This window comes from Mauremys mutica, chromosome 1 (genome assembly GCF_020497125.1).
Source record: "Mauremys mutica isolate MM-2020 ecotype Southern chromosome 1, ASM2049712v1, whole genome shotgun sequence".
In the NCBI taxonomy this organism is placed as follows: Eukaryota; Metazoa; Chordata; order Testudines; family Geoemydidae; genus Mauremys; species Mauremys mutica.
Genome location: NC_059072.1, coordinates 154041716 through 154067536, shown reverse-complemented (window position 1 = coordinate 154067536; position 25821 = coordinate 154041716). Strand labels below are relative to the sequence as shown.

The window sequence follows — 25821 nt, the reverse complement described above, 5'->3', positions numbered from 1 at the left end:
AGTGGCCATTCTGTAGGTCTGTAATCCACTTTGAAGCCTGGAGTCTCCCCTGGTTCTGCTTGCTTTTAAAGCCCAAAGTAAGTTGTTTTTTGCAAATGATTGAGAGATGAGTGAGGGCTGCGTCTGGGTGACTATGGTTCCTGCTTCTCCTGCTGTGAAATAATTTGATTTCATATTTGTCCTTGGTGACTTTGGCTTTCTTTGCACTAGGAAACTTAAGACCTATAATTCTCCTCTGGTGTGACTCCCCTTTTGTCTGCTGTCATGCAGATGTGTACTGCATGCACATGTCACTGTGTCACCTTCTCAGAGAAGATGACACAGTGGCAAAAACACCCAAGTCCTGTCTACGCTACCACCTCCAATATTGCAATTATTACTGGAGTTGCTCTAGTGGAGAATTACAGGTCCCTATCTTTTAGTGGAGAGTTAAACATGTCTGTCAGTGAGACAGACCATATCTACTCTTGGAAGTTTGGTTGAGTGATTTTGTGTACATAGCCAATGTGTTTCTCTATGTCTGGAGCACAGGTTGGCATCATTTGGCCGCCTTTCCAACCTGGTAGCTCAAATTGTGGCTATCTGAAGTTCTGGTCCCAATAAGGGTTGCAACTCCTAATTAACTGATATAGAAGGATAGCAGAGAGGGCTGGAGCACTCTCCTGGGTCATTTCAGAAAAAATTAAATTGTAAACAGCACATTTATTCCTGGTCTGAGGCACCTCCATTTTCATTTGCACTGTAAAAAGTCTATTTTAACTAGGCCTGCAAAACTATTAGTAACAAATAATTTATTAAACAAATTTTGCTTCTTTTCCTGTTTTGTGAATTATGAGGAAACACCTCACACTTACTTCATATTTTGTCATTATTTTCCAAATCATGTCTGTGAATAATTTTTGGTCTGTAGCTCATTCACAGTAGTTCATAGATGAATATAGTGCAAGGTCAGAAGGGACCACTGTGATTATCTAGTCTGACCTCCTGTATAACACAAGCCATAGACCTTCCCCAAAATAATTGCTAGAGCAGTTTTTTTTAGACAAACAACCAATTTTCATGATAAAATTGCTATTGATGGAGAATCCACCATGACCCTTGATAAATTGCTCCACTAGTTAAATTTACACCTTATTTTCTGTCTGAATTTGCTAGCTTCAACTTCCAGCCACTGGATTGTGTTATATCTTTCTCTGTTAGGTTGAAGAGCTCATTATCAAATATTTGTTCCCTATGCAGGTACTTACATCTTCAAACTTTAGCAGTCGTTATTTTTTGTTTTCTTCCAGGTCATTGATAAAAATATAAAATAGCATAGGAAGAATATAGCATTGCATAGCAAACAGAATAGCAAGAACTGATCCCTGTGGGACCCTACTAGAAACACACCCACTCAGTAATGATTACCTGTTTACAGTTACATTTTGAGACTTATCCGTTAGCCAGTTTTTAATTAATTTAATATGTGCTGCGTTAGTTTTAAATCATCCAAGTTTTAATCAAAATGTCATGCAATACCATGTCAACACTTTACCGAAATCTATTACATCAACCCTATTATCTTTATCAATGAAACGTATATAATCTTATCAAAAATAGAGATATCGAGTTAGTGTCAAAGGATCTGTTTTCCATATAAACCATTTTGACTGTCAAGTATTTGATATTCAACATTCCTGCTGCTTTGACTGCACACAGATGTCATGCAGTGTTATTTCTGTTCCCTGACTGGATGAAGTAATACTAAGAATCATATTTCCAGTGTAAACAGTTACAACTACAATTTCAAAATTTTCTTTGTGCCAATATTCTCCTATAGTTGCTCCAAATGTTATACATTTGCCTTTGTACATACTCATTTGCTACAATATTCACAGAAAGCAAACATCAAAGGAACATGAATTCATTACAAAAGTCAACTGAATATTCCTGGAAAATATTTGGTGGTTTTCACCGAGCTCTAATTCTAACTATGAATCAGAACATAGTTTTGCACTGCATTTATTCTGGAATGGGTTTAGATGCAGGTTTCTGTATTTACTTCTTTCAGAATTTTCTAGACCAAATTACAAAATGTTCTAAGTGAGGGTTGCATATTGGTGAATGTGTGTAGGACTGGTATCATTTATAGAAGGGTGGAGAGGGAAATGAACCAACAGAAGGATGTAAGAGAAAGGGCTGCTTTAATTTGCACCTTCTTACAGGCTCTTGTTGGGTGCTTTTCCTACTACAGCCTCACTCTTCCACCTCCAATGTTATGTTCACTTTCACCACCTACTGGTAGCAACATGTAACACAGCCATCCATTGATGTTGCCAGCAAGTTAAAGAAGTCTGGGCTGGATGAATGGATTATAAGGTGGATAGAAAGCTGGCTAGATCATCGGGCTCAACGAGTAGTGATCAATGGCTCCATGTCTAGTTGGCATCCGGTATCAAGCGGAGTACCCCAAGGGTTGGTCCTGGGGACGGTTTTGTTCAATATCTTCATTAATGATCTGGAGGATGGCGTGGACTGCACCCTCAGCAAGTTTGCAGATAACACTAAACTGGGAGGAGTGATAGATACACTGGAGGGTAGGGATAGGCTACAGAGGGACCTAGACAAATTAGAGGATTAGGCCAAAAGAAATCTGATGAGGTTCAACAAGGACAAGTGCAGAGTCTTGCACTTAGGACGGAAGAATCCCATGCACTGCTACAGACTAGGGACAGAATGGCTAGGCAGCAGTTCTGCAGAAAAGGACCTTGAGGTTACAATGGATGAGAAGCTGGATATGAGTCAACAGTGTGCCCTTGTTGCCAAGAAGGCTAACAACATTTTGGGCTGTATAAGTAGGGGCATTGCCAACAGATCAAGGGACGTGATCATTCCCCTCTATTCGACATTAGTGAGGCCTCATCTGGAGTACTGTCTAGTTTTGGGCCCCATACTACAAGAAGGATGTGGAAAAATTGGGAAGAGTCCAGCAGAGGGCAACAAAAATGATTAAGGGGCTGGAGCACATGACTTATGAGGAGAGGCTGAGGGAACTGGGATTGTTTAGTCTGCAGAAGAGAAGAATGAGGGGGGATTTGATAGCTGCTTTCAAAGACCTGAAAGGGGGTTCCAAAGAGACTGGATCTAAACTGTTCTCAGTGGTAGCAGATGACAGAACAAGGAGTAACGGTCTTAAGTTGCAATGGGGGAGGTTTAAGTTGGATATTAGGAAAAACATTTTCACTAGGAGGGTGGTGAAGCACTGGAATGGGTTACCGAGGGAGGTGGTGGAATCTTCTTCCTTAGAGGTTTTTAAGGTCAGGCTTGACAAAGCCCTGGCTGGGATGATTTAGTTGGGGATTGGTCCTGCTTTGAGCAGGGGGCTGGACTAGATGACCTCCTGAGGTCCCTTCCAACCCTGATATTCTATGATGCTCTCTCTGAATTTGGCCTACATTCTCTGTTATTGATTGTTTTTTTCTGACAGCTTAACCTTGGAGAAGACAGAGACAGCCAGAGAGATCATAAAATATAGGCTTCATTCTGCTTTCTGGCCATATCAGTAATGCTTTTTTGTAACATTGGGGCAGAAGATAATTTGCAGGGTTTGCTTGAGGCCAAGTTAAGTAATCATTAACCTGGATAATCACAACCTGGTAAAGCAGTAGCTAAGGTTAGATTATGTTCTGGTTTTAGCTATCTAAAAAAATCAAGGGACAAATTCTGCCCTCATTTGTGATCCTTTAATTCCCAAGTGGCATCCATGGGATTGTACAGGTATAAAGAAGACAGAATTAGGCCCACTGTGGCCGACATCAAAGAAAGTGATTTGAGTGGCTTGTGAAGTATTATAGACATATGATTACATTAAAAAAAACCCTATGTTGAAAGAACATTAAGGTTGCAATGTCAAGCACTCAAAAGTTAGGAAATGCCAGAATTAGGGTGGCCTGCGCCATCTTAATTCAGCCCCCTGTGTGTATGCATTATGATACAGTCTTTACTTCTATGATCGCATGCTAATTTTTCCACTGCCTCATTGAGTGAACACATTGGACAGTGCTCACTTAATGAGCAGCTATTAATTAAATTAATTTTATCTTCATCATTGAATGTGTGGACCTATGCATTATTTAATGAACACCAGTCACACATTGCTCTTAATACAGAATTATTATTTCCACAGGGACTTTTCCATGGTGCTCATCACTATAATATCAGTGCTTCACAGACATTAACAAATTGATCTTCAGAACATCTCGAATATTGTTATTCCCATTTTACAGATGGGGAACTGATGCACAGAGATATTAGTGTCAAAAGTATCCACTTATTTTGGGCGCCAATTTGCGATGCTTATGGCCAGATTTTCCCTAGAATTTACCATTTTATAGCAATGTTCAGACTATACTCTCACTGATTTCAGTTGCAGCTCTGAGGGCTTAGCACTTCTGCAGCTCAGACCCCTTCTGTTTCAATGTAAGCATCCAGAAAATGAAGAACACTCAATTAGTGGCCAACTGTAAAAATTTTGTTTTCGTTGGATCCCACAGGAACTCTGTGGCACAGGCAGGGATAATCTGATTCTCCAGAGCAGCATTCAGCTGCCTTAACCATAAGACTGTCCTTTCTCTTTCTGCAATCCCCTGCTTCATTCACTCTCACCTTCCAGATTCTGCAACAATGAAGGAGGGGTTTTACAGGCAACAGCGTTCTTCTTTACACAGCCCTGATTCATTCCCTGAGCATGGCCCATCCTGTTCACTAAATGAGTCAGAAATTCTATGGGGAAAAAACTAGTTTTTGATCATGTAATTAAAGAGTGTATCATAACGCATACACACAAAGGAGCCAAATTATGGTGGCACAGGCAACTTTAACTGTGGAATTTTGTAACTTTTGAGTGATTGACTTTGCAACCTTAATGGGATTTAAATGTATTTTTTGTAAGTCATTTCTTAGGTTTTTAAAAAAAGCAAACTGAACACCCCCCCAAAAAAAATTCTGTCATATTGATTCTCACATGGGTCATCTTCAGGTTTCAAAATTTTAAATCCACAGCACAGCCCTCTACCACTTGAACTAAAAGAATAACTGGTAGCAGTAGTAGGTTGGCATTCTCTGTGTGGGCCAGCTACTAGGGGGATGAGGCATACATTTTGGGTTACACAGATATTTGCTGAGAGCAAAGGAATGATGAGGCCCAGGGATCCTGGGTTCCATTCCAGGTTCTGAGGGGTGTGTTCTCTAGTGGTTAGAAACGTCTGTCCCTGTTCCCTGAATACCAGACCCCTTCTGCCCACCAATGCCTCCAGCCGTCCTAGGACCAGCCCCAGTTATCCATCCTCCATCTCCTCATCCCTGTCCATAGCCCTGCCCTCACCCATACGTCCTCTGGGTCTTCATCCCAGTCTCCCCTTCATCACCATCCCAGCCCCTCACTTCTCTACATTACAGCTAGCAAGTGCCTCCTCTTCCCTGCTGAGGAGTCTGTGGTGGATCAGTCTCCCAGCAATCAGTTCCTGTGTCTGCTGCCTCAGCTGCCTCTGGTGGCAAGGAGACACAATTTCAGGGAAAGTCCTTCAGGTCTAGGTTGGAGAATGCTCAGTGAAAACAAAATCCTCAGAAAATTTAGCTGCCAAACTCTGTCTCTACCGAGATGTGCAAACTGAAATTTTCAGTCTCACAACTTGGCCAAGTTTAGGTGGATATTCACAGTGAAGACAAAGGACGTGTACCTTACACTAAGGCAAATTCCAAGTCCCTGGACCAAAGGACAGATTTACTAGAACTTCTCAATGAAACAGTTATTCATGAGCAAAACAATGTATTTTCCCTAAGCTTGTTCTCAGAAATGACTGAACTGCTTTTGCTGAAATTTAAAACAACAAAAAACAAACAAAAACTCAGCCGGAGGCAGACACCCAGTATGGAAATTTCAATCCAAACGATTAAAATCTGACAAAGTTAAAAGCAACTGAAACCAGGTTCTTATGAAGGAAGTGTCAGGCAACCTTAACTATTGGCAGCACTACCTGCACCTCTTATTATGATGCCGTTGGGAGGAAATATCTGTGTGGCCAACAGCTAGAGCTGCAGATGTGCGCTATACAGCAATGCTCAGTGACAAATGCCCAGTAAAAAATAATATGACAGGCGTAGCATACACAGTATCTGCAAGTGGACTGTGGTACATAATATATAACACATAGTACATATCGCAGGCCAAATTCAGACAATAGTTATATCCTACAACCTCACAGACTTCAATGGCATTTCACAGAGTACAAAATTTTTGTCTTTATGCTTCAATTTCTGAAATGATGAATATTCCACCTTATGCAGTGATCCTACTATGCAGGAAGAAGTCTTGTCAGTACTTTGGTTGGAGACCACCAAAAAAAAAATCCCTAGACTGCTGCAGGAAGCAGTGTGGGTGACTGAAATTTGTCTGGCAAATGGTGGCCTATACAAAATGATATAGTGGCACCTGAGACCATTTCAGATCTTGAAAGCCATTCTCATCTTTATACTCTAAGGCATTCTCAATAGATAGGTTAAGGATAAGCGCCTTTCTCATTCCTGGAGGTCGCTCCATCATGGCAGAGATGAGGCACACTGATTGGTCACTGTGGAGAAGGTGGAGCTGGAATTCTTCTGCAGATAGAGGATTGTAGAGCTGTCAATCCAAGACCAGCACTAAATTAAATTGAAGTGGATAAAAGAGAGAATGCTGACAATGCTCACGGACCTGATATCTACTCTATCCTTGACATGTTATTCCTTTCTTCTCAGGTTCCTATAACCTTTTTCTGAAATGCCCATGATCTGTTTGTCAGACTTTGAAGATTATGCTAAGAAGCATCTGCCCAAGAGCACTTGGGACTTTTTTGCAGCTGGAGCTGATGAGTGTTGCACCCGAGATGACAACCTCCTGGCATATAAGAGGTAAAGAGAGCTCTTATTTTGTGGACCAAAATCTTTTAGGCTATGTTGGGATGTAAGTTCTTGATGTTCTCAAGTGTCTAATACTCTCAACACCTATCCCCTATATAAATGACCTAGAGCAAAATGCACCTGAGTTACTTACACTGTAGCCTCTGGTGTTACCCAGCAGATGAAGGTAGGTAGCATGGAGCACAGGGGACGCTGAGGGTGGGAATGGGCAGCAAGGGAGTGGAAGCAAGTGGCATATTGTGTAGGTGAGAGGGTAAAGGGTGGGAGTGGCCATAGGGAGTGTGGGGCATTGGGAGTATGGGGGTGGAAAGTATGTAGCACAGGGGGCTGAGACTTGAAGGGAAATTGCATGGATAGTGAGACTGGGCAGTGTTCCAGCTGATGATATGGCTATAACAATCTGAAGGTTTTTGATGTAAGGGAAGAGAGGTGGAATCCAACAGCAAGTAGCAAAAGTGCAGATGTGTATGGCATGGGATACAAGGAAGGCAAATGACATGGAACAAGGAGCATTTGAGTGGGTGGTTTTCATGTTCTAGGATGCTATTCAGACCACTGAGGGGTGGTATCACCACTTTCCCTGCAACTCCAAGTGCTTTAAATGCTCTGTTGCTGAAGCTCTCTGCCGGGGATGCTCACAGTTAGCAACAAGCATGCCCTCTGTCTGTTTGCTGTGCAACCCTGATACAGCAGCAGTTTGCCTTCTGCAGCAACACAGTCACTCCCTGGTTTCCACCAGCTTTGGTTGCACCTGGAAATATGACCCCAGCATCCACCCCATCCCGAATTTTCCTGAAACCATGTGCTCTGCAATGTCCAGCCCTTTCCTGGACCATTCAGAGGAATAAGGTTTTTTTGTTCCTCTAAAGAGACAAAATGCACTTTAACTGGAGTCAAGTATCAGAGGGGTAGCCGTGTTAGTCTGGTTCTGTAGAAGCAGCAAAGAATCCTGTGGCACCTTATAGACTAACAGAAGTTTTGCAGCATGAGCTTTCGTGGGTGAATACCCACTTCTTCGGATGCAAGCTGCTTGCATCCGAAGAAGTGGGTATTCACCCACGAAAGCTCATGCTGCAAAACTTCTGTTAGTCTATAAGGTGCCACAGGATTCTTTGCTACTTTAACTGGAGTTAATCACTTCAATGCACACACAGCACTGGGATGGTTTAGATTAAAAGTAAAACAAATATATTGACCAAAGGAGATAGATTTTAAGTGATACCAAATTGAAAAAATAAAGTTAGAAAGAGTTAAAAAACAAGTAAAAATACACTTTCTAGTTAACAAAACTACAGTCTTGGTTCAAAGTAAGATTCTTTCCACTGGCATTTCCTCTTTGTTTTCCTGCAGAATCCACTTCCGGCCACGCATGTTGCGGGGTATGTCTGTGATAGACACTAGGACTATGCTTCTAGGTACTGAAATCAGCTTCCCTGTGGGGATTGCCCCCACTTCGTTCCACCGGCTGGCTTGGCCTGATGGAGAGAAGAGCACAGCAAGAGGTACCTTCTTATTTCGTTCCTGCAAAACAAAAGAGGCCACATTAAAAGCCTGTGGGAAACCTTGAGCAACTCTGGTGGCATTTTAAAGTGAGGCCGACCCCCTGAAAAGCCAATCCATAAGAATGATACTGAAGTGCCATGTCTTAGAGCCAAATTCTTTTCCTGACCTCCTACTCCTCTCTCCCTTGCGATGTTCTGGAGGCACAAAGCAGTGGGAAAACCACATATGGTCACAGTGCTGCAGCACTGTAGTTATTCTCAGCTACCAGAACAGCCTCTTGGGGGCTACTGTAACTTAGAGAAGACCTGAAGCTATTCCTCCTTGTGCCAGGGACCAAACTGCCCCCCTACTGGCCCCAGGATCTGAGGTGGGGTAACATACAGCATTCAGCCTGTACAGTCCATACACACTTTATAAAATATGGATGAAAGATCTTGTATTGGGGGTTCTTAGCTGGCATTACCATTGTATCCAGGCAGAATTGGTGAGGAAGCTTCAACACCCCTCGTACTGAGACTTTTTAAAATATCTCCTGCAGCTGCTGAAGCCATGAACACCTGTTACATCACCAGCACATTCTCCACATTCTCCATGGAGGAGATTGCTGCAGCCGCACCCAATGGCTTCCGATGGTTCCAGCTGTACATTTATCGCAACAGGGCACTCTCAGAGGGGCTGGTCCGACGTGTAGAAGCCGCGGGTTTTCAAGGCCTGGTGCTCACTGCCGATCTTCCCTACACTGGGAAGAGACGAGACGACATCCGCAACAACTTCCAGCTCCCACCACACATGACAGTGAAGAACTTTGAAGGAGTCTTTGAGGTTTGGGAAATGGGTGTGTGTGTGTGTGTGTGTCTGTGTGTGTGTGTGTGTGTGTGTGTGTGAGAGAGAGCGCAGATGGGAGCCTCACTGGACAGTGACAACCCCTGCCTGCCGATAGTGGGGGAGGAGGCAGAGTGAGGGCAGCTGGCTTAAGCAGTGTTACTGAGCATGCTCAGTACAAACCAAGCTGCATATCAGGGTGGGGGCACATGACCACATGTCTCCCTTCCCTCCCCCCCCCCCCCCCACACACATGGCCTCTGCCACTGGACTACAAAAGTGGTTCCTAGCCTTTTTGGATACATGTTATTTGCCGAACTCAGGCCTGGTCCACACTTAAAAGAGCTACTGTCATAACTACTTCAGTGAGGGGATGTGATGTTGTTACTACTGTGGATGCAGTTATACCAGCATAACGGTGACTCGTGCCAGTATAGTTATTTCCCTTTCCATATGGGAATAGCTATATTGGTAGATGCATCTTTATACCAATATAACTGCACCCATGCTGGTGGCAGTGGTGTGTGTGGGGGTGGGGATGGTATTACTGCTTTAACTGTACCAGTATAGTTAAAGTGGTACAATTTTTGGGTATAGACAAGCCCTAAGATCTCAGCTGTGCCAGCCAGTGCTCACTGCCTTTCATTCATCTGTGCCTGCTCTAAATTCTGATGGAGCTTGGGTTGCTCTAAAGCCTGGCCTCACTCTCAGAGCTCCACTGATGGTTACAGCAGTCACAACTGAACGGGAGGTGAGCTCTAAATCCGTGTAATGCCCCTGAAGTCACTTTGTTCAACAGCTCAATTGCCTTTGCAGGAAAGAATTGACAACTGATAGGCACGTAGTCCCTGGTCAGACATTTTCCTTTCAAATGGTTGGATGAAAATCTGTCTTGATTTGACCAAATGTTTAAAATCATACTCTGTACACGCACAAGAATCTTTTAATAGTGCTCTCCCTGATTTCTATTGGCAGATCTGCATGTGCAGATCTAACAAAATTGTGTGTGTGGAGATTTTACTAAAACATTTTGAAACACTGGGCCAGGTTATCGGCTGCTCAGCTCCCACTACTTTTTTTCTCCCATGGATGCTCCAGTGCCGGAGCACCTTCAGAGTCGGCACCTACGCTTCTAAGTAACTTGGCTTAATTCCATTCACTTTTTCAGGCTCTGCATGAGCAAGCAGTCATGGGATAAGAGGGAAGTCATGGATTGGTAACTGGCTAAAAGATAGGAAACAAAGGGTAGGAATAAATGGTCAGTTTTCAGAATGGAGAGAGGTAAATAGTGGTGTCCCCCAGGGGTCTGTACTGGGACCAGTCCTATTCAACATATTCATAAATGATCTGGAAAAGGGTAAACAGTGAGGTGGCAAAATTTGCAGATGATACAAAACTATTCAAGATAGTTAAGTCCCAGGCAGACTGTGAAGAGCTACAAAAGGATCTCACAAAACTGGGTGACTGGGCAACAAAATGGCAGATGAAATTCAATGTTGATAAATGCAAAGTAATGCACCTTAGAAAACATAATCCCAACTCTACATATAAAAGTATGGGGTCTAAAATAGCTCTCATCATTCAAGAAAGTTCTTGGAATCATTGTGGATAGTTCTCTGAAAACATCCACTCAATGTGCAGCGGCTGTCAAAAAAGCTAACAAAATTTTGGGAATCATTAAGAAAGGGATCAATAATAAGACAGAAAATATCATATTGCCTCTATATAAATCCATGGTACGCCCACCTCTTGAATACTGTGTGCAGATGTGGTTGCCCCATTTCAAAGAAGATATATTGGAATTGGAAAAGGTTCAGAAAAGGGCAACAAAAATGATTAGCGGTATGGAGCATCTGCCATATGAGGAGAGATTAACAAGACTGGGACTTTTCAGTTTGGAAAAAAGACAACTAAGGGGGGATGTGATAGAGATCTATAAAATCATGACTGGTGTAGAGAAAGTAAATAAGGAAGTGCTATTTACTCCTTCTCATAACACAAGAACTAGGGGTCACCAAATGAAATTAATAGGCAGCAGATTTAAAACAAACAAACGGAAGTATTTTTTCACACAATACACAGTCAACCTGTGGAACTCCATGCCAGAGGATGTTGTGAAGGCCAAGACTATATCAGGGTTCAAAAAAGAACTAGATAAATTCATGGAGGATAGGTCCATTAAAGGCTATTAGCCAGGATGGGCAGGGATAGCGTCCCTAGCCTCTGTTTGCCAGAAGCTGGGAATGGGCAACAGGGGATGGATCATTCGATGATTACCTGTTCTGTTCATTCCCTCTGGGGCACCTGGCATAGGCCACTGTTGGAAGACAGGATACTGGACTAGATGTACCTTTGGTCTGATACAGTATGGACGTTCTTATGTGAAGCCAGGGATTCAAAGGAGTGCCTCATTCAAAGCACAATATGAGCACTGAGTGAGGCACGATTCTGCAGGAGTCCTTGCCTCCTTCAGTGTGCATCTTGAATGGGACAGAGCAATCTACGGTGGGCTAGCCACATCCAATTTCTCTTCCCCCCCCTTGTTTCCTTTTAAATAAACTACTAATTCCCTCAAGAAAATGGCACTAAAATCACACACAAATCAGGAAATGCAAAAGTGACAGTTGCTTATGTGAATGTATTGTGATACAGTCTTCATTTACATGCTACTCTTTCTGTGGGTCTGGGTGGCACACACTGAATGAGACAAGGTACAGAATGAGTGAGAACTGTTCTGTGGATCTGGGCCTGATTTGGGGCCCAATTGTTTCAGCACAGCGTAATTCCTGAGTATGCATTGTAGTCCATGCACTTACTCTCAGTCTAAACCAGTGTAACTGAGAGTACCTTTAAGGTTAATGGCAGGATAGATGATCTGTAGCAAATAGGCAGGTTGCAACAATCAGAACTGTATGACTATGGGTAGCCTTCCCTTTTGTATCTCCTGCTTTCTCATCTTGTTTTGAAATACAGTGAATGGAAAGGAGACCTGCTTTGGCCTCCATCACACCAGACAGTTTATGCTGCTATCTAAAGAAGCCCAATGGCCTTGTTTGCAGAAAAAAAAATCATTTTGACAACTGCTGTATCAAGGGCATATCCCCTCCTGTTTCTGCAATATCCTCATTTGCACTCCTGCCCTCCAATACCTTGGCTTTGACATCTCAGCCTACATCCCTCAGAGAGTCTTCTTTCCATGTCCATTCCCCATAATAATTGTTGTCCTACAGGGACATGCCCTTTACAAAGCCAATTGATGGAACTGTTATGAAGTCTATTAATGTCTTCTGTGGTAGAGAAAGAGTTTGAGAGATATTATATTATATTATATACATGTAGTGACATTTCCTTCTACTCCATGGCTGCAGGAAGAGAGTTGTTCTGAGTATGGCCTCCCGTCTAATTCCATAGACCCTTCTATAAACTGGAATGACATCTATTGGCTGCAGAGCCTGACTCGCTTGCCTATCATTGTCAAGGGAATTTTGACTAAGGAAGATGCAGATCTGGCAGTGAGACATGGAGTTAAGGGGATTATTGTATCCAACCATGGTGGAAGGCAGCTGGATGGAGGACCTGCCACTGTAAGTGGAAAGCTGCAATCTGTTGTCATAGGCATGCACATGTGTCCCGACATAGGTAACTGTGTGCTGACATTCATATACATAGATGTGGTATACCTGCACATACATTTGCATGCCTGTGTGTACTGTAGCAAGGATGAAGTGAAGAGTAGAAAATATAGAGATGAGGGTACAATACGGTCTCAGCACCTAATTCTGCCGAGACACAAGCCCATTGAATTTAGCAGAAACTGCCTGCAAATATTTGCAGCATTAGATCTTAATGGAATGGAAGTTTATAGTCCCTTAAGCCCCAGAGTAAAGAATTTATGTGGCAGAAACCTCCCTGATATCCATCTCTACAAATTAATCACTGGGTGTTTGAATGTTTGCATACACCCACGTTTCTTCTCATCTTTTTTTCTGTTTCTTTTATCCATGTTATTTTTGCATATTGTCACATCTGTGTTTTATTGTGACCTATTCACTTTACTATTTTTACTGGATTTTCTCTCATTTGCTTTATAAAATACAACACAATAATCCAAGGAATTCCATGAAAACACTACTTTGATGCAATGACAAGGTAGAAAATTTTATGCATGCAGAATATATAAGTGATAAGGTTTTCACTACCACCTTAAATCTTCCTGCTCATGCCTGTACCTTCATGATTTTCAAAGTGTGGGGCACACCACTCTGGAGAGACACAACAAGATTTTCAGAGGGCTGAACATGCTCGGGGAGGGGGGCAGGGCGGGGAGAGAAGAGATGAGGCTAGTCCCAGGATCCCTGCACTCCAGGCTCCCTTGTTCCTTTTACCCAGCATGTCCAGTGCTGTGCTGCTATCCTGCTGCCTGCAGACATTAGAGGCTGCCCCCACTGCCATGAGCTGCTTGGGAGCTCTCACCAGACAGCATCTGCCTAGCAGAGAACCAACTTAGCCTCTTCTGGGGCAGCCTGAGCACCCCCAGCTTTGAGGCTGTTTGCTGCAGAGACTGAATATAGGAGGTGGGGGAACTGGTGAGAGGAGGGTTCTGATAGGGGAGCTGGGGTCTGGGCAGGGCCAGCTCCAGCTTTTTTGCCACCCCAAGCGGACCAACCCCCCCCCCCAAATAGAGATGAGCAGTGGCACTTTGGCAGCAGGGAATGAGGGGGACACTGCCAAATTCCTGCCAAATTCCTGGATGTGCCATCTCAAGCACCTGCTTCTATGCTGGTGCCTGGAGCCGGCCCTGGGTCTGGGTCTGGGGACTCTGCTGCGGGGAGACAGGCCAGACAGGGGGAGTTGCTCTGGACAGAGAGCAGGGTCTGGGTAGAAAGAAGGGAGGGAGGTGATAGCACTGCTGGGGGGCTGATGGGGAGGCAGGGAAATTCTGCTGCCAACCCAAGGCTGGGTGCTCTGCCAGGGAGATGGGGGCTAGGAAGGGGGCTGTCCCAGAACCTGGCTCCAGCTGCTCTTTGAAGGGCCAGGTGATGGACTCCCCTTGTCCAGCAGCCCTGGCTTCCCCAACACACTGTGGAGCTGAGAAGCTGTTCCCACACTAAGGACCCCTCACCCAGAGTCAAACCAATGGGCTCCATACACTCCTTCTCCACAGGCCCCTGCCCCTCTGCCATAGCAACTGAGCCCCCTCCTCAGGGGAGGGGTCCTGGAGCTTGCTGGTCATGTGGGGACTCTTCTGAATTCAGCACCATCTGGGTCCCCTCTGTTCCAAGAGGGAACCCATAAGGCATGAAACTCCAAAGGGCCTACAGACAAAAGAAACAAACGTGAGAGAACCTCTGTTCTACTAGACTTCCAGCCACTGCTATGGCTCCAGCTATTAGTGCAGGGTCTGTCATGCTTCTGCTGCCCCAATTAACCAGCAGATATCAAACTTAGAAAACTTCAGGCTCAAACTTTGACAAAATTATAAGCAACTGAAAAGATTATTCTAGGAAATGTAACTAACTATTATAATTACAATATAGAAAGAGAACAGAGAAGGGAAACAGATCAAAAGACCAGTGCCTTCTAAAGATAAGGTTGAGACAGTAGTCAAGGTGATTGGGGGGAAAATGTCTATCATCAATTTTTGCCCAAACTTCTTCAATCCCTTCTTATTGGCCCTCCCTCCTTCAGTCCATCCAGAATTTCTATGAATAGAAATTCCATGCTTTAATAATGAGTATAGCGGTAGGAATATACTACCAACCATCTGACCAGGATGGTGATTGTGAAATGCTCAGGGAGAGGAGAGAGGCTACATAAACAGAAAACCCAGTAATAATGGAGGATTTCAACTATCCCCCTGTTGACTGGGTACAGAATGGGATGCAGAGATAAAATTTCTAGATACAGTTTGTAACTGGGCACAGACTCACCCGGCAGCACCCCCTGCTTCATCCTGGGAACAGGGGTAAAAGTAACTTACAGGACTTACCGGTACTGCCGGAGTCCTGAGGGGGGCGTGGCCTCATCCAGAAGAGATGTGGCCTCTCAAGATTTAAAGGCCCTAGGGAACCAGCTGTGGCTGGGAGACCCAGGGCCTTTAAATCAACCAGGGGCTCCCAGCTGAAGAGGCGGCTGGGAGCCCCCCGGGGCAAATTAAAGGGCCCGGGCTCTGGCCGCCAGGGGGAACCCCGAGTTTGCGGGGCTGGGGCAGGGATTTAAAGGGCCCAGAGCTCCTGCCACTGAGGGAAGCCCGGAGCCTTTTAAATCCTGTCCCCAGCCCGCAGCCGCATGCAGCCCAGAGCCCTTTCAATCCCCGCCGTGGAAGTCGATGCGGTCCAGCACGGCGTACTGGCTCTTGCCAATGTGCCGGACCGGACCGGCTTCCTTTCACCTCTGCCTGGGAATTAGCTCTTTCATAGCCTTGAAGCGCCCTCTGAAGGCCCCTGTCTCAACTTGTTGGGCCCCCATTCCCCCCTCAGACCCCAGTGCCCCTTTCCCTTGGGGTGCTGCTCCCTGGCAGTAACCCCACAGTTTCAGTGGGTCTCTCCTGCCCAAGGAACCTCCACCTCCCTATCCCCACCTTGCCTCAGTCTTGGCTACTGCCAGTCCTCATCTAGTCCCCATTCACTGGGACAGACTGCACTATGATTGCCACTCATCACTAGCAAGGAGGATTTGGACCAGCTGCCTCTGCCTGCCCTTGGGCTGCCCCCTGCACCCCCAGTACCTATTCAGCCTTCCACCAGGCCACAGCCTAGAGGTTTCCAAGCCAGAGCTCCCCAACTCCCTGGGTCTCCCCCTCAGCCCTGCTCCAGCTCAGGTACCCAGGTGCACTCCCCAGCAACCAGGCTCTTCTTCCTCTAAAGGCAAGGAGAGAGAGTATCTGTCGGGTTGGAGGGGGGTTACCAGTGGAGTTCCTCAAGGTTCGGTTTTGGGTCCGATTTTATTCAATCTATTTATCGCTGACCTCGGAACCAAAAGTAGGAGTGGGCTGATAAAGTTTGCGGACGACACCAAGTTGGGAGGTATTGCCAATTCGGAGAAGGATCGGGATATCCTCCAGGGAGATTTGGATGACCTTGTAAACTGGAGTATTAGTAACAGGATGAAATACAATAGTGAAAAGTGTAAGGTTATGCATTTAGGGATGACTAACAAGAATTTTAGTTATAAGCTGGGGACGCACCAGTTGGAAGTAACGGAGGAGGAGAAGGACCTAGGAGTCCTGGTTGATCGTAGGATGACTATGAGTAGGCAATGTGACGTGGCCGCTAAAAAAGCTAATGCGGTCTTGGGATGCATTAGGCGAGGTATTTCTAATAGAGATAAGGAGGTGCTAGTCCCGTTATATAAGGCGTTGGTGAGACCTCATTTGGAGTATTGTGTGCAGTTTTGGTCTCCCATGTTTAAGAAGGATGAATTCAAACTGGAACGGGTACAAAGAAGGGCCACTAGAATGATCCGAGGAATGGAAAGCCTGTCATATGAAAGGAGACTTGAGGAGCTCGGTTTGTTTTCCTTAACCAAAAGAAGGATAAGAGGAGATATGATTGCACTCTTTAAATATATCAGAGGGATAAATACCAGGGAAGGAGAGGAATTATTTCACCTCAGTGCTAATGTGGACACGAGGACAAACGGATATAAATTGTCAGTCAGGAAATTTAGGCTTGAAATTAGACGAAGGTTTCTAACCATCAGAGGAGTGCAATTCTGGAACAGCCTACCGAGGGAAACAGTGGGGGCGAAGGACCTCCATGACTTTAAGATTAAGCTAGATAAGTTTATGGAGGGAATGGTATGATAGGATAACGGGTTTAGTCAATAGGTCAATAACATGCCACAATGGTAATTAGTACAAAGGGTCAATGATAGGATATTGTTAGCCTTTTTCCAGAGGGTCTGGCTGGAGAGTCTTGCCCGCATGCTCGGGGTTCAGCTGATCGCCATATTTGGGGTCGGGAAGGAATTTTCCTCCAGGGTAGATTGGCAGTGGCCCTGGAGGTTTTTCGCCTTCCTCCGAAGCATGGGGCAGGAGTCGCTTGCTGGTGGATTATCTGCTACTAGAAGTCTTTAAATCATGATTTGGAGCATTCAACAGCAGAGTCAAGGGAGAGAATTATTTCAGGAGTGGGTGGATCGGCTTATGTGGCCTGCATCTTGCAGGAGGTCAGACTAGATGATCATAATGGTCCCTTCTGATCTTGAATTCTATGATTCTATGATATGATTCTATCTGTCTCAGCTTCTGACTCAAAGCCTTTTTATAAGGGCTGGCTGTGGTCTGTTGGGGCATGGCTCCCAGCTGTGCCTACTTCCCCAATCAGCCTGGGAGCTGCGTGCCCCAGCCACAGCCCTCTGTTGAGCTGTTTTAAGCCCCTCATGTCCTGAGCAGGTGACCATCCTGTTACACAGTTAATAACTGCTTCTTGGAACAGCTAGTCCTGGAACCCATAAGGGGAGAAGCAATTCTTGATTTTTTCCTCAGTGGTGCATAGGATCTGATCCAAGATGTGAATATAGCTGAACCACTGGTAATAGCAACCATAATCTAATTAAATTTAACATCTTTATAGGGAGAAAATACCAAAAAAAAACCCCACCCCAGTAGCATTTAACTTCAAAAAGGGGAACTACAAAAAAACAGAGGAAGTTAGTTAAATGAACATTAAAAGGAACAGTCACAAGTGTGAAATGTCTGCAAGCTGCATGGATAATTTTTAAAAACATCAAAATAGAGGCTCACACTATATGTATACCCCCAATTAAAAGAAACAGCAAGAGTACCAAAAAAATGCCACCATGGCTAAACAACAGAGTAAAAGAGGAGGCTAGTGAGAATAAGACATCCTTTAAGAATTGGAAGTCAAATCCTTCTGAGGAAAATAGAAAGGAACATAAACTCTGGCAAGTCAAGTGTAAAAACACAATTAGGCAGGCCAAAAAAGAATTTGAAGAGCACTTTGCAAAAGACACAAAAACTAAAAGCAACAACATTTTAAGTACATCAGAAGCAGGAAGCCTGTTAAACAATCAGTGGAGCCACTGGACAATGGAGGTGCTAAAGGAGCACTCAAGATAGACAAGGCTGTTGCAGAGAAGCTAATCGAATTCTTTGCATCAATCTTCACTGCAGAGCAGAGTATATGGGGGAGGTTCTCGTATCCAAACCATTCTTTTTAGGTGACAAATCTGAGGAACTGTCTCTGACTGAGAAGTTAATAGAAGAGATTTTGGAGCAATATTGATAGATTAAAAAGTAATAAGTCATCAGCACCAGATGGTACTCACCCAAGAGTTCTGAAGGAACTGAAATAAAAAATTGCAGAACTACTAACTCTGGTATGCAACCTAGCACTTAAATCAGCTTCTGTACCAGATGATTGGAGGATAGCTAACATAATGCTGATCTTTTAAAAAGTCTCCAGAGGTGATCCTGGCAATTACGGGCCAGTAAGCTTAACTTCAGCACAGGCACATTAGTTGAAACTATAGTGAAGAACAGAATTATCGGACAGATAGGTAAGTATGATATGTTGGGGAAGAGTCAACATGGCTTTTGTGAATTCTTTGAAGGGATCAACAAGTATGTGGACAAGGCTGATCCAGTGGATATAGAGTGGTTACACTTTCAAAAAGCCTTTGACATGCTCCCTCACCAAAGACTCCTAAGCAAAGTAAGCAGTCATGGGTCCTCTTATGGATCAGTAACCAGTTTTTTGTGTTTTTTTTTATTAAAAGATAGAAACAATAGGTGGGAATAAATGGTCAGATTTCACAGTGGAGAGGTAAAGAAAACCCTAGCCTTTTTTTGCTGAAAAATTCCCTTTTGTCTCCCTCAGCTTTTTTTTTTACAAATATTTTTCTCTTTTATCATTTATTTTCTATTTTCAAAATCAGAAATTTTCAAAAATAGTTTATTTTTACATTTTGAATTTTTTGAGGAAGAACCTTCATGCCATGTGACCAAAAATGCAATTTAAAAGTATTTCAGAAAGGGAAAACAATTAACAAAAATGTCCTACTATTCACTTTATTTTTTGTGTTTGTTTTGTTTTTTAATCAGCACTAACAAATAAATCAAGTAATCACAACATGTTCATGACACTAGAAAATGGGATAAACTATTTGGCAAGTAGACTGGAGGACTGCTTTTTTTTCTTCAATTTAGAAACACATATATGGCATTTTGTATTATGAGGTGCATTGTTTAATTTCAGTTTAAAAGAGCATAAGCAGTTACAGAAGGTCTTACATGTTTGTACCCCCACCCTTCTCTTCTTACATCTTTCTCTAAGAATCAAAGGCTGAGTTCTATGTGGAAGTATCTGTTTCTTTTCAGATTGATGCTCTGATTGAAATTGTAGACACAGTGCAAGACAGAGCTGAAGTTTATTTGGATGGTGGAATACGAACAGGAAGTGATGTATTAAAGGCACTGGCACTCGGAGCAAAATGTGTCTTCCTTGGAAGGCCAGCTTTATGGGGTCTGACCTACAAGGTGAATGAGGAAATGTGGGGTTTGTACATGCACTCATTCTCATATCCACAAACATTGGGTTACTGACAGAGCTGGGAGGGATATTTTTTCCAGTGAAAAAATTAAACAAAAATGAAATATTTTTAATTTTCATTGTAACGTTTCTCTGAAATTTTTAAGGCTTTTGTTCTTTCAATGGAAACGCAAAACATTTACTCAAAACCAAATATTTTGCACAGACAAAATGCCATTTTCTGTCAATGGACATTTCTCTGGAAATTTTTTCACCAGCTCTAGTTACTGATAAAGGAAGAAGTTGCAGATAAGCAGTGTTCACCCTGAGTAAAAGATTCCAACTCTCCAGATGGTAGGTTAGCTTGCTCTGTGACATAATTTTCCCAACTCTTGTGATTTCATGAGGAGTCTTGTGATTACTGAGAATTTCAGCTTTTTTAAAAAAAGTATATTTATAGCGCTCATGGCTATGAAGAGAGATATGAAAATGTAAAATCTAAAGACTCAAAAACCAAAAAAGAAAAAAAAAGAACCCAAAATGTATTTATAAAAAAACCCTTGACTTTTAAGCCAATCATATGATTTTGGGGGGCCTGTCTCATGATATATGAATGCCTGGGGTTGGCAGTACTGGTGATATAGAGACAGGTCTCCTCATTCAGCTATAAAGTTTAATAGCTCCATATTTAGATACATTTAGGTTCATTTTGCCAAATATTTGTACCTGCCGAAACTGATGGCATTTTAGCCTGGTGAAACATTTTGATGTTAAAGAGACAGTGACTGCTAGATTTTTGAAAGGTACAGTATTTTGGCACTAAAAGATGGTGCCTAGTGGGATTTTACAAAGTGCTTAAGACACTTTGGAAAACAGGACTTAGGTTCCTAAGTCACTTAGATTTTTTTTTAATTTACCCAGGGTCACCTTACATTTTTTAAAAAATTACCTAACAAACAATCCAAGTTTTTGGTAAAATATCCATTGTATAGTATGTCATGAAACCTTTTCTAAAACCACTGTTTTCTGCTACTGTGCTGAAGTTTAAAAGGGTCTTTTGGGCAGGACCAACCACACTATCTTTCCTTCATGTGCTCAAGCCTGCTACCATTTCTATTCCAGTGTCAGCTTTGCTGCTCCAACAATACTATCAAACTCAAGCATTCAAAAACATTGAGTAGACCCCAAAAATCATAAGGCTGGCTTAAATCATGAGATTTTTTTTTAAATCTAGTAAAATCTGGGTTCTTTTTATTTATCTTCTGGCTTTTGAACCTTTTGGGTTCACATTTTCACAATCATGAGGGCTGGAAACATTTTTTCCTTTAAATGAAATCTAAGATTGTGATGCAGTGTTGTGTTTCTAGCTACTGGGGCTTTCAGAAAAATAGCAGACTTGTGATAAACTTTCAAGAATTGGCAGCACTGCTTCTGTTGCGAGTAAATACTGTCCTAAAGGGATGTGGAAAAGGGTGTTGGTGAGCTCCGTGCCCCCCTCTCAGGCAATGCATAAGAGTAACAGGTGAGATTTTCAGATTTGCCTAAAGGAGGTAGGCACCCAACTCCCAGTGAAGGGGAATGTGTGTTGGGTGCCATGCCTCCCTAAAGTGCTTCTGAAGATCTCTTTCAATGTAATTTTGCTAGTGTATGAGACAGAAAATGCAAATGACCATCAATGAAAGAGAGACATTGACATCACTAAGTATTGTGAAATGTAAAACTGAAATTAGAGAAAAATAATTTTCTCTAATACCTTTCAGTTACGGTGATATAGAACAGTATAGAAAAAACCGGTGGACAAAATGTTCAAATGGAAATGTGATTTTCAAGTTGTTGGCACCACTTTTACAGAAGAAAATGTACACTGCACTATTTTTAGGATCCATAACTTTTATCTGAAAAACCTATATCTTCCAAAATGTAAAGTGCTCAGGACCTTATTGAGCACTAAGTGCATTCAACATTTAAAGTTTTGAAACAAAGGCATTAGAAGAAGTTATCTGAAAGCACACTACAAAAACCCCCCAAAAAACAAAAAACCCACCTCACACATCCGGAAAATGTCTGAGTTGAAAAACAGCTCAATTTTTTTTCTTCATTCAGATACAGCACAAAAAGTGAGCATATCTAAATTAACTTCTTGTGAACTAAAATATCCATAAACCTAAGAAGCCATCTATCTGAGTGTCTAAAAATTGGCACTGCTCTAAGGAGCTGTCCCGACTTTCATAGTAAATGCTCTTTGCTGTGTTGCTCTGTGACTGCATTCCTCTTACCTTCACTGCTTTCTCTATTTGAATAGGGCGAAGAAGGGCTTCGAGAAGTTTTGCAGATTTTACATGATGAATTTCGTTTGTCAATGGCCCTGGCTGGTAAGAATGTTTTGCTGTTTGATTAGTAATTAACGAGAAGCAGTATTGCCACCTTTAGAGTGAGCACAAAGGCACCACATGCAAACAGATGGATCAAATCAAAGTGAGGAGGTTTGTAAAAGGACTGCTCAGTGCAACAAAAATAATTCTATTCACAGGATTTCAGGCTTGTTGCTTTATATGAATGCATCAAAACAGAGTGTGTAGAAAAACTCTCACTGACTAAAATAGGAAGTAAGGCAGGGTACAGCCTGCCTCCATCCCATAGTACTGTGGACAACCCAATTAAGTCTATCATGAGGTATAAGCACCTGAAGGATAATAGGATTATAAGGAATAGTCAGCATGTATTTGTCAAGAATAAATCATGCCAAATAAACTTACTTTCCTTCTTTAACAGGGTTACTGGCCTAATGGATGGGGAGAAGCACTAGGCATGATATACCTTGATTTTAACAAGGCTTTTAACACAGTTCTGAATTCTCATAAGCCAACTAGGGAAACATGGTTTAGATGAAATTACTATAAGGTGGGTGCACAACTGATTGAAGGAATGTATGCAAAGAGTATTTATCAATGGCTTGTTGTCCAACTGGGAGGACACCTCTAGTGGAATCTCACAGGGGTCAGTCCTATGTCCAGCACTATTCAATATTTTCATTAATGACTTGGTTAAGGGAGAGGAGAATATGCTTATAAAATTTACAGATGACACCAAGCAGGAAAGGTTGAAAGCACTTTGGAGGAAAGGTTTAAAATTCAAAATGACCATGACAAATTGGTCAACTGGTCTGAATTCAACAGGATAAAATCCAACAATGACAAGTACAAAATACTTCACTTAGGAAGGAAAAATCAAACGCACAATGACAAAATGAGGAATAATTATGTAGGTGGTCGTACTGCTGAAACAGATCTGGGGGTTATAGTAATTCACAAATTGAATGTGAGTGAATGAGTTGTCAATAAGAACAGGAGTACTTGTGGCACCTCAATGGGATGCATCTGCAAAAAGGGCAAATATGATTCTTGGATGTATTAACAGGAGTGTTATATGTAAGATACAGGAGATAATTGTTCTGCTCTAATCAGCACTGGTGTAGTCCCAGCTGGAGTCCTATGGCCAATTCTGGGCACCACACTTTAGAAAAGATTGGACGAAGTGGAAAGAATACAGAGGAGAGGAACAAAAATGATAAAAGGTTTAGAAAACCTGACCAATGAGGAAAGGTTAAAAAAACTGGGCATATTTAGTCTTGAGACAAGAAGACTAAGGGAGGACTTAATAACAGCCTTCCAATATGTTAGTGGCTGTTATAAAGAGGATGGTGATCAATGTTCTCCATATCCACTGAAGGTAGCACAAGATGTGATTGGCTTCATCTGCAGCAAGGGAGATTTAGGTTAGATATTAGGAAAAACTTTCTCACTCTAAGGGTAGTTAAGATCTGGAACAGGCTTCCAAGGGAGTATGTGGTCCCCATCATTGGAAACTTTTAAAAATAAGTAGGAGAAACACCTCTCAGGGATGATCTAGGTTCACTTGGCCCTGCAACACTGCAGGGGACTAGGCTGGATGACTACTCCAGGTCCCTTCCAGTCCTCCATTTCTGTGATTCTATGACCACTTTACTACAAGGGTATAGTGGCTAGATCAGGGAACTGGGGATCAGGATTAAAGCGTTAGAACCATGCTGGTTTCAGTTGTTAGGGTTCATGAAAACCCTCTTTCATTTTTGCTTCACATGGGTTCACACACTTTGAGTTTTGTGAGAAAGTGGGCTGAAACTACTTTTTTACCTGGTTTGGGTTAAAACCATGCAAAACCACTGACCAGGGCTAAGCAAAAATTGGAATTTCCATCCATTCTGATATTTCAACATTTTGTTTAATCCTAAATTGGAATGCACTGCAGTTCACTAGTACTGTAGCTTAGGAGGCAACAGTGTATATTGCAGTGCTGATGGTGTTGGCTGTTACAATTGCATATAATATGATTTACTTTTATCTTTTTCCTTTAAAAAAATAAAGAATTTACAACATAAAAGCTACATTCAACGTAAATTATGGAGTTTTCAAAGTCAAGTGCTTGAAAGTTAGGAAATGCCAGAATTAAGGATGTCCATGTCACCTTAATTTGGCCCCCTGTGCGTATGCATTCTGATAGTCTTTAACTACCTCATCACAGACTGTACTATTTTTTTGCACAGGATCCTTGTCTCATTCAGTGCACAGCATGGATGGTGCTGAGGGAATGTGACAACTGCTCAATACTGTTTTTTTATGACCTCTGGTCAATGTGTGGCCCCAGACTCTGTTTACTGCACACCGTCCGAACCCCGGACTGGACATATAATTATTTATTTCCTCGTGGACTTTTCCGTGGCACTCACCATCGTAGTGTTGGACTGTTTCAAAAACATTAATTTCCCTGTAAGAGAAGAAAATACCATCACCTCCACTTTACACATGGGAGAACAGAAACAAAGAGGCTTGCCTAAGACAACACATTGAAACTTTGGCAAGGACTAGAAATCCGTGATCATTCCACCAGAGCACACAATCTTACTGCCAAAAAGATTGAGCATCCACTACTTTCATTAACATCAGTTGCAGTCATAAGTGCTCAGGAGTTTGAAAATCATACCCCAGGATCACAAGTTAGGCTTGCTGAAAATAAGAGACACACCATGATTGGCCACCTGCAAAAGTTTTAGTTTAAGTCATTTGCACAGCATTATATAGGAAGTCTGCCAGCTAGCCAGGGATAAAAATCCAGATCTGGGCAGCATTCAACTGTCTTAACTATGAGACCATTCTTTCCTTGCCTGCATGTGTTTGCCTCTACTCCATCCATCCTGTGCACTGAGGCATTTTTGCCTGTGGAAATAATAGTATGTGATCACATAATTAAAGACTGTATCATAATGCATGTGCCCAAGGGGGCCAAAATTTAAATTATGCGGTCAGTCTTAATTCTGGCATTTCCTAATTTTTGTATGTTTGATTTTTGCAAACTTAATATTATTTACAAAGTAGGTTTTTGGTATGTAATTATTATTTATGGTACATTAGTGTCTAGAACCCTCAACATACCAGGTGCTGGACGTACACTTAGAAAACTCTGCCGAATTTACAAGCTAAAACAAGAGTTTTATTGTTCCCATTTTATAGATGGAGAACTGAGACAGATTAAGTGGCTTGCTCCTGGTCACACAGGAAGTCTGTAGCACAGCCAGGAATATAACCCAGACCTCCCAAGACTTAGCTCAGTGCCTTAACCATAGACCATTCTTTCTTTCAATAGTCATTTTTTAACCCTGTATTTTATTTCAGGCTGTCACAATGTCTCAGGAATCGGCCGAAACCTGGTTCAGTTCTCCAAGTTGTAAATGGCTCAAGCAATGCCTACTAACCAGATAAATGGAAGCAGCTCCTGATAACTATCAAAGCTTTGAGTGTCCTCCGTAACAGACTCCCAGCTGTTCCACTGTCCCCCAACAAGCACCCCAGTTCCCCTTAAGCTGTTGAATTCCACCCCCCACCAAAACAAGTGAAACTATCAGGATCTGTAAGGGTATGTCTACGCTACGGGACTATTCCGATTTTACAGAAACCGGTTATTTAAAACAGATTGTATAAAGTCGAGTGCACGCGGCCACACTAAGCACATTAATTCGGCGGTGTGCGTCCAT

General features: G+C 42.6%; 1 protein-coding gene across 2 annotated transcripts; it reads left to right on the top strand.

Annotated features, from left to right (window-relative positions):
* On the top strand, positions 1-25821 carry HAO2 (hydroxyacid oxidase 2). Of its 2 annotated transcripts, XM_044990506.1 has the most exons (8): positions 1-77; positions 6775-6927; positions 8287-8438; positions 8978-9261; positions 12630-12845; positions 19604-19762; positions 22057-22126; positions 25463-25821. In XM_044990506.1, the coding sequence occupies exons 2-8, from the start codon at positions 6797-6799 to the stop codon at positions 25516-25518; spliced, it is 1068 nt and encodes a 355-aa protein (XP_044846441.1). In that variant the 5' UTR covers positions 1-77; positions 6775-6796; the 3' UTR covers positions 25519-25821. The 2 variants fall into 2 exon arrangements, with proteins under 2 accessions (XP_044846441.1, XP_044846511.1); XM_044990576.1 differs by lacking the exon at positions 12630-12845.

Bases quoted from the DNA above. Each gene is read 5' to 3' on its own strand.
- HAO2 (XM_044990506.1), top strand. From the start codon at position 6,797: ATGCCCATGATCTGTTTGTCAGACTTTGAAGATTATGCTAAGAAGCAT. The intron at 9,262-12,629 runs GTTTGGGAAATG...CCATGGCTGCAG, and splicing joins ACTTTGAAGGAGTCTTTGAG to GAAGAGAGTTGTTCTGAGTA. The intron at 22,127-25,462 runs GTAAGAATGTTT...ATTTTATTTCAG, and splicing joins TTTGTCAATGGCCCTGGCTG to GCTGTCACAATGTCTCAGGA.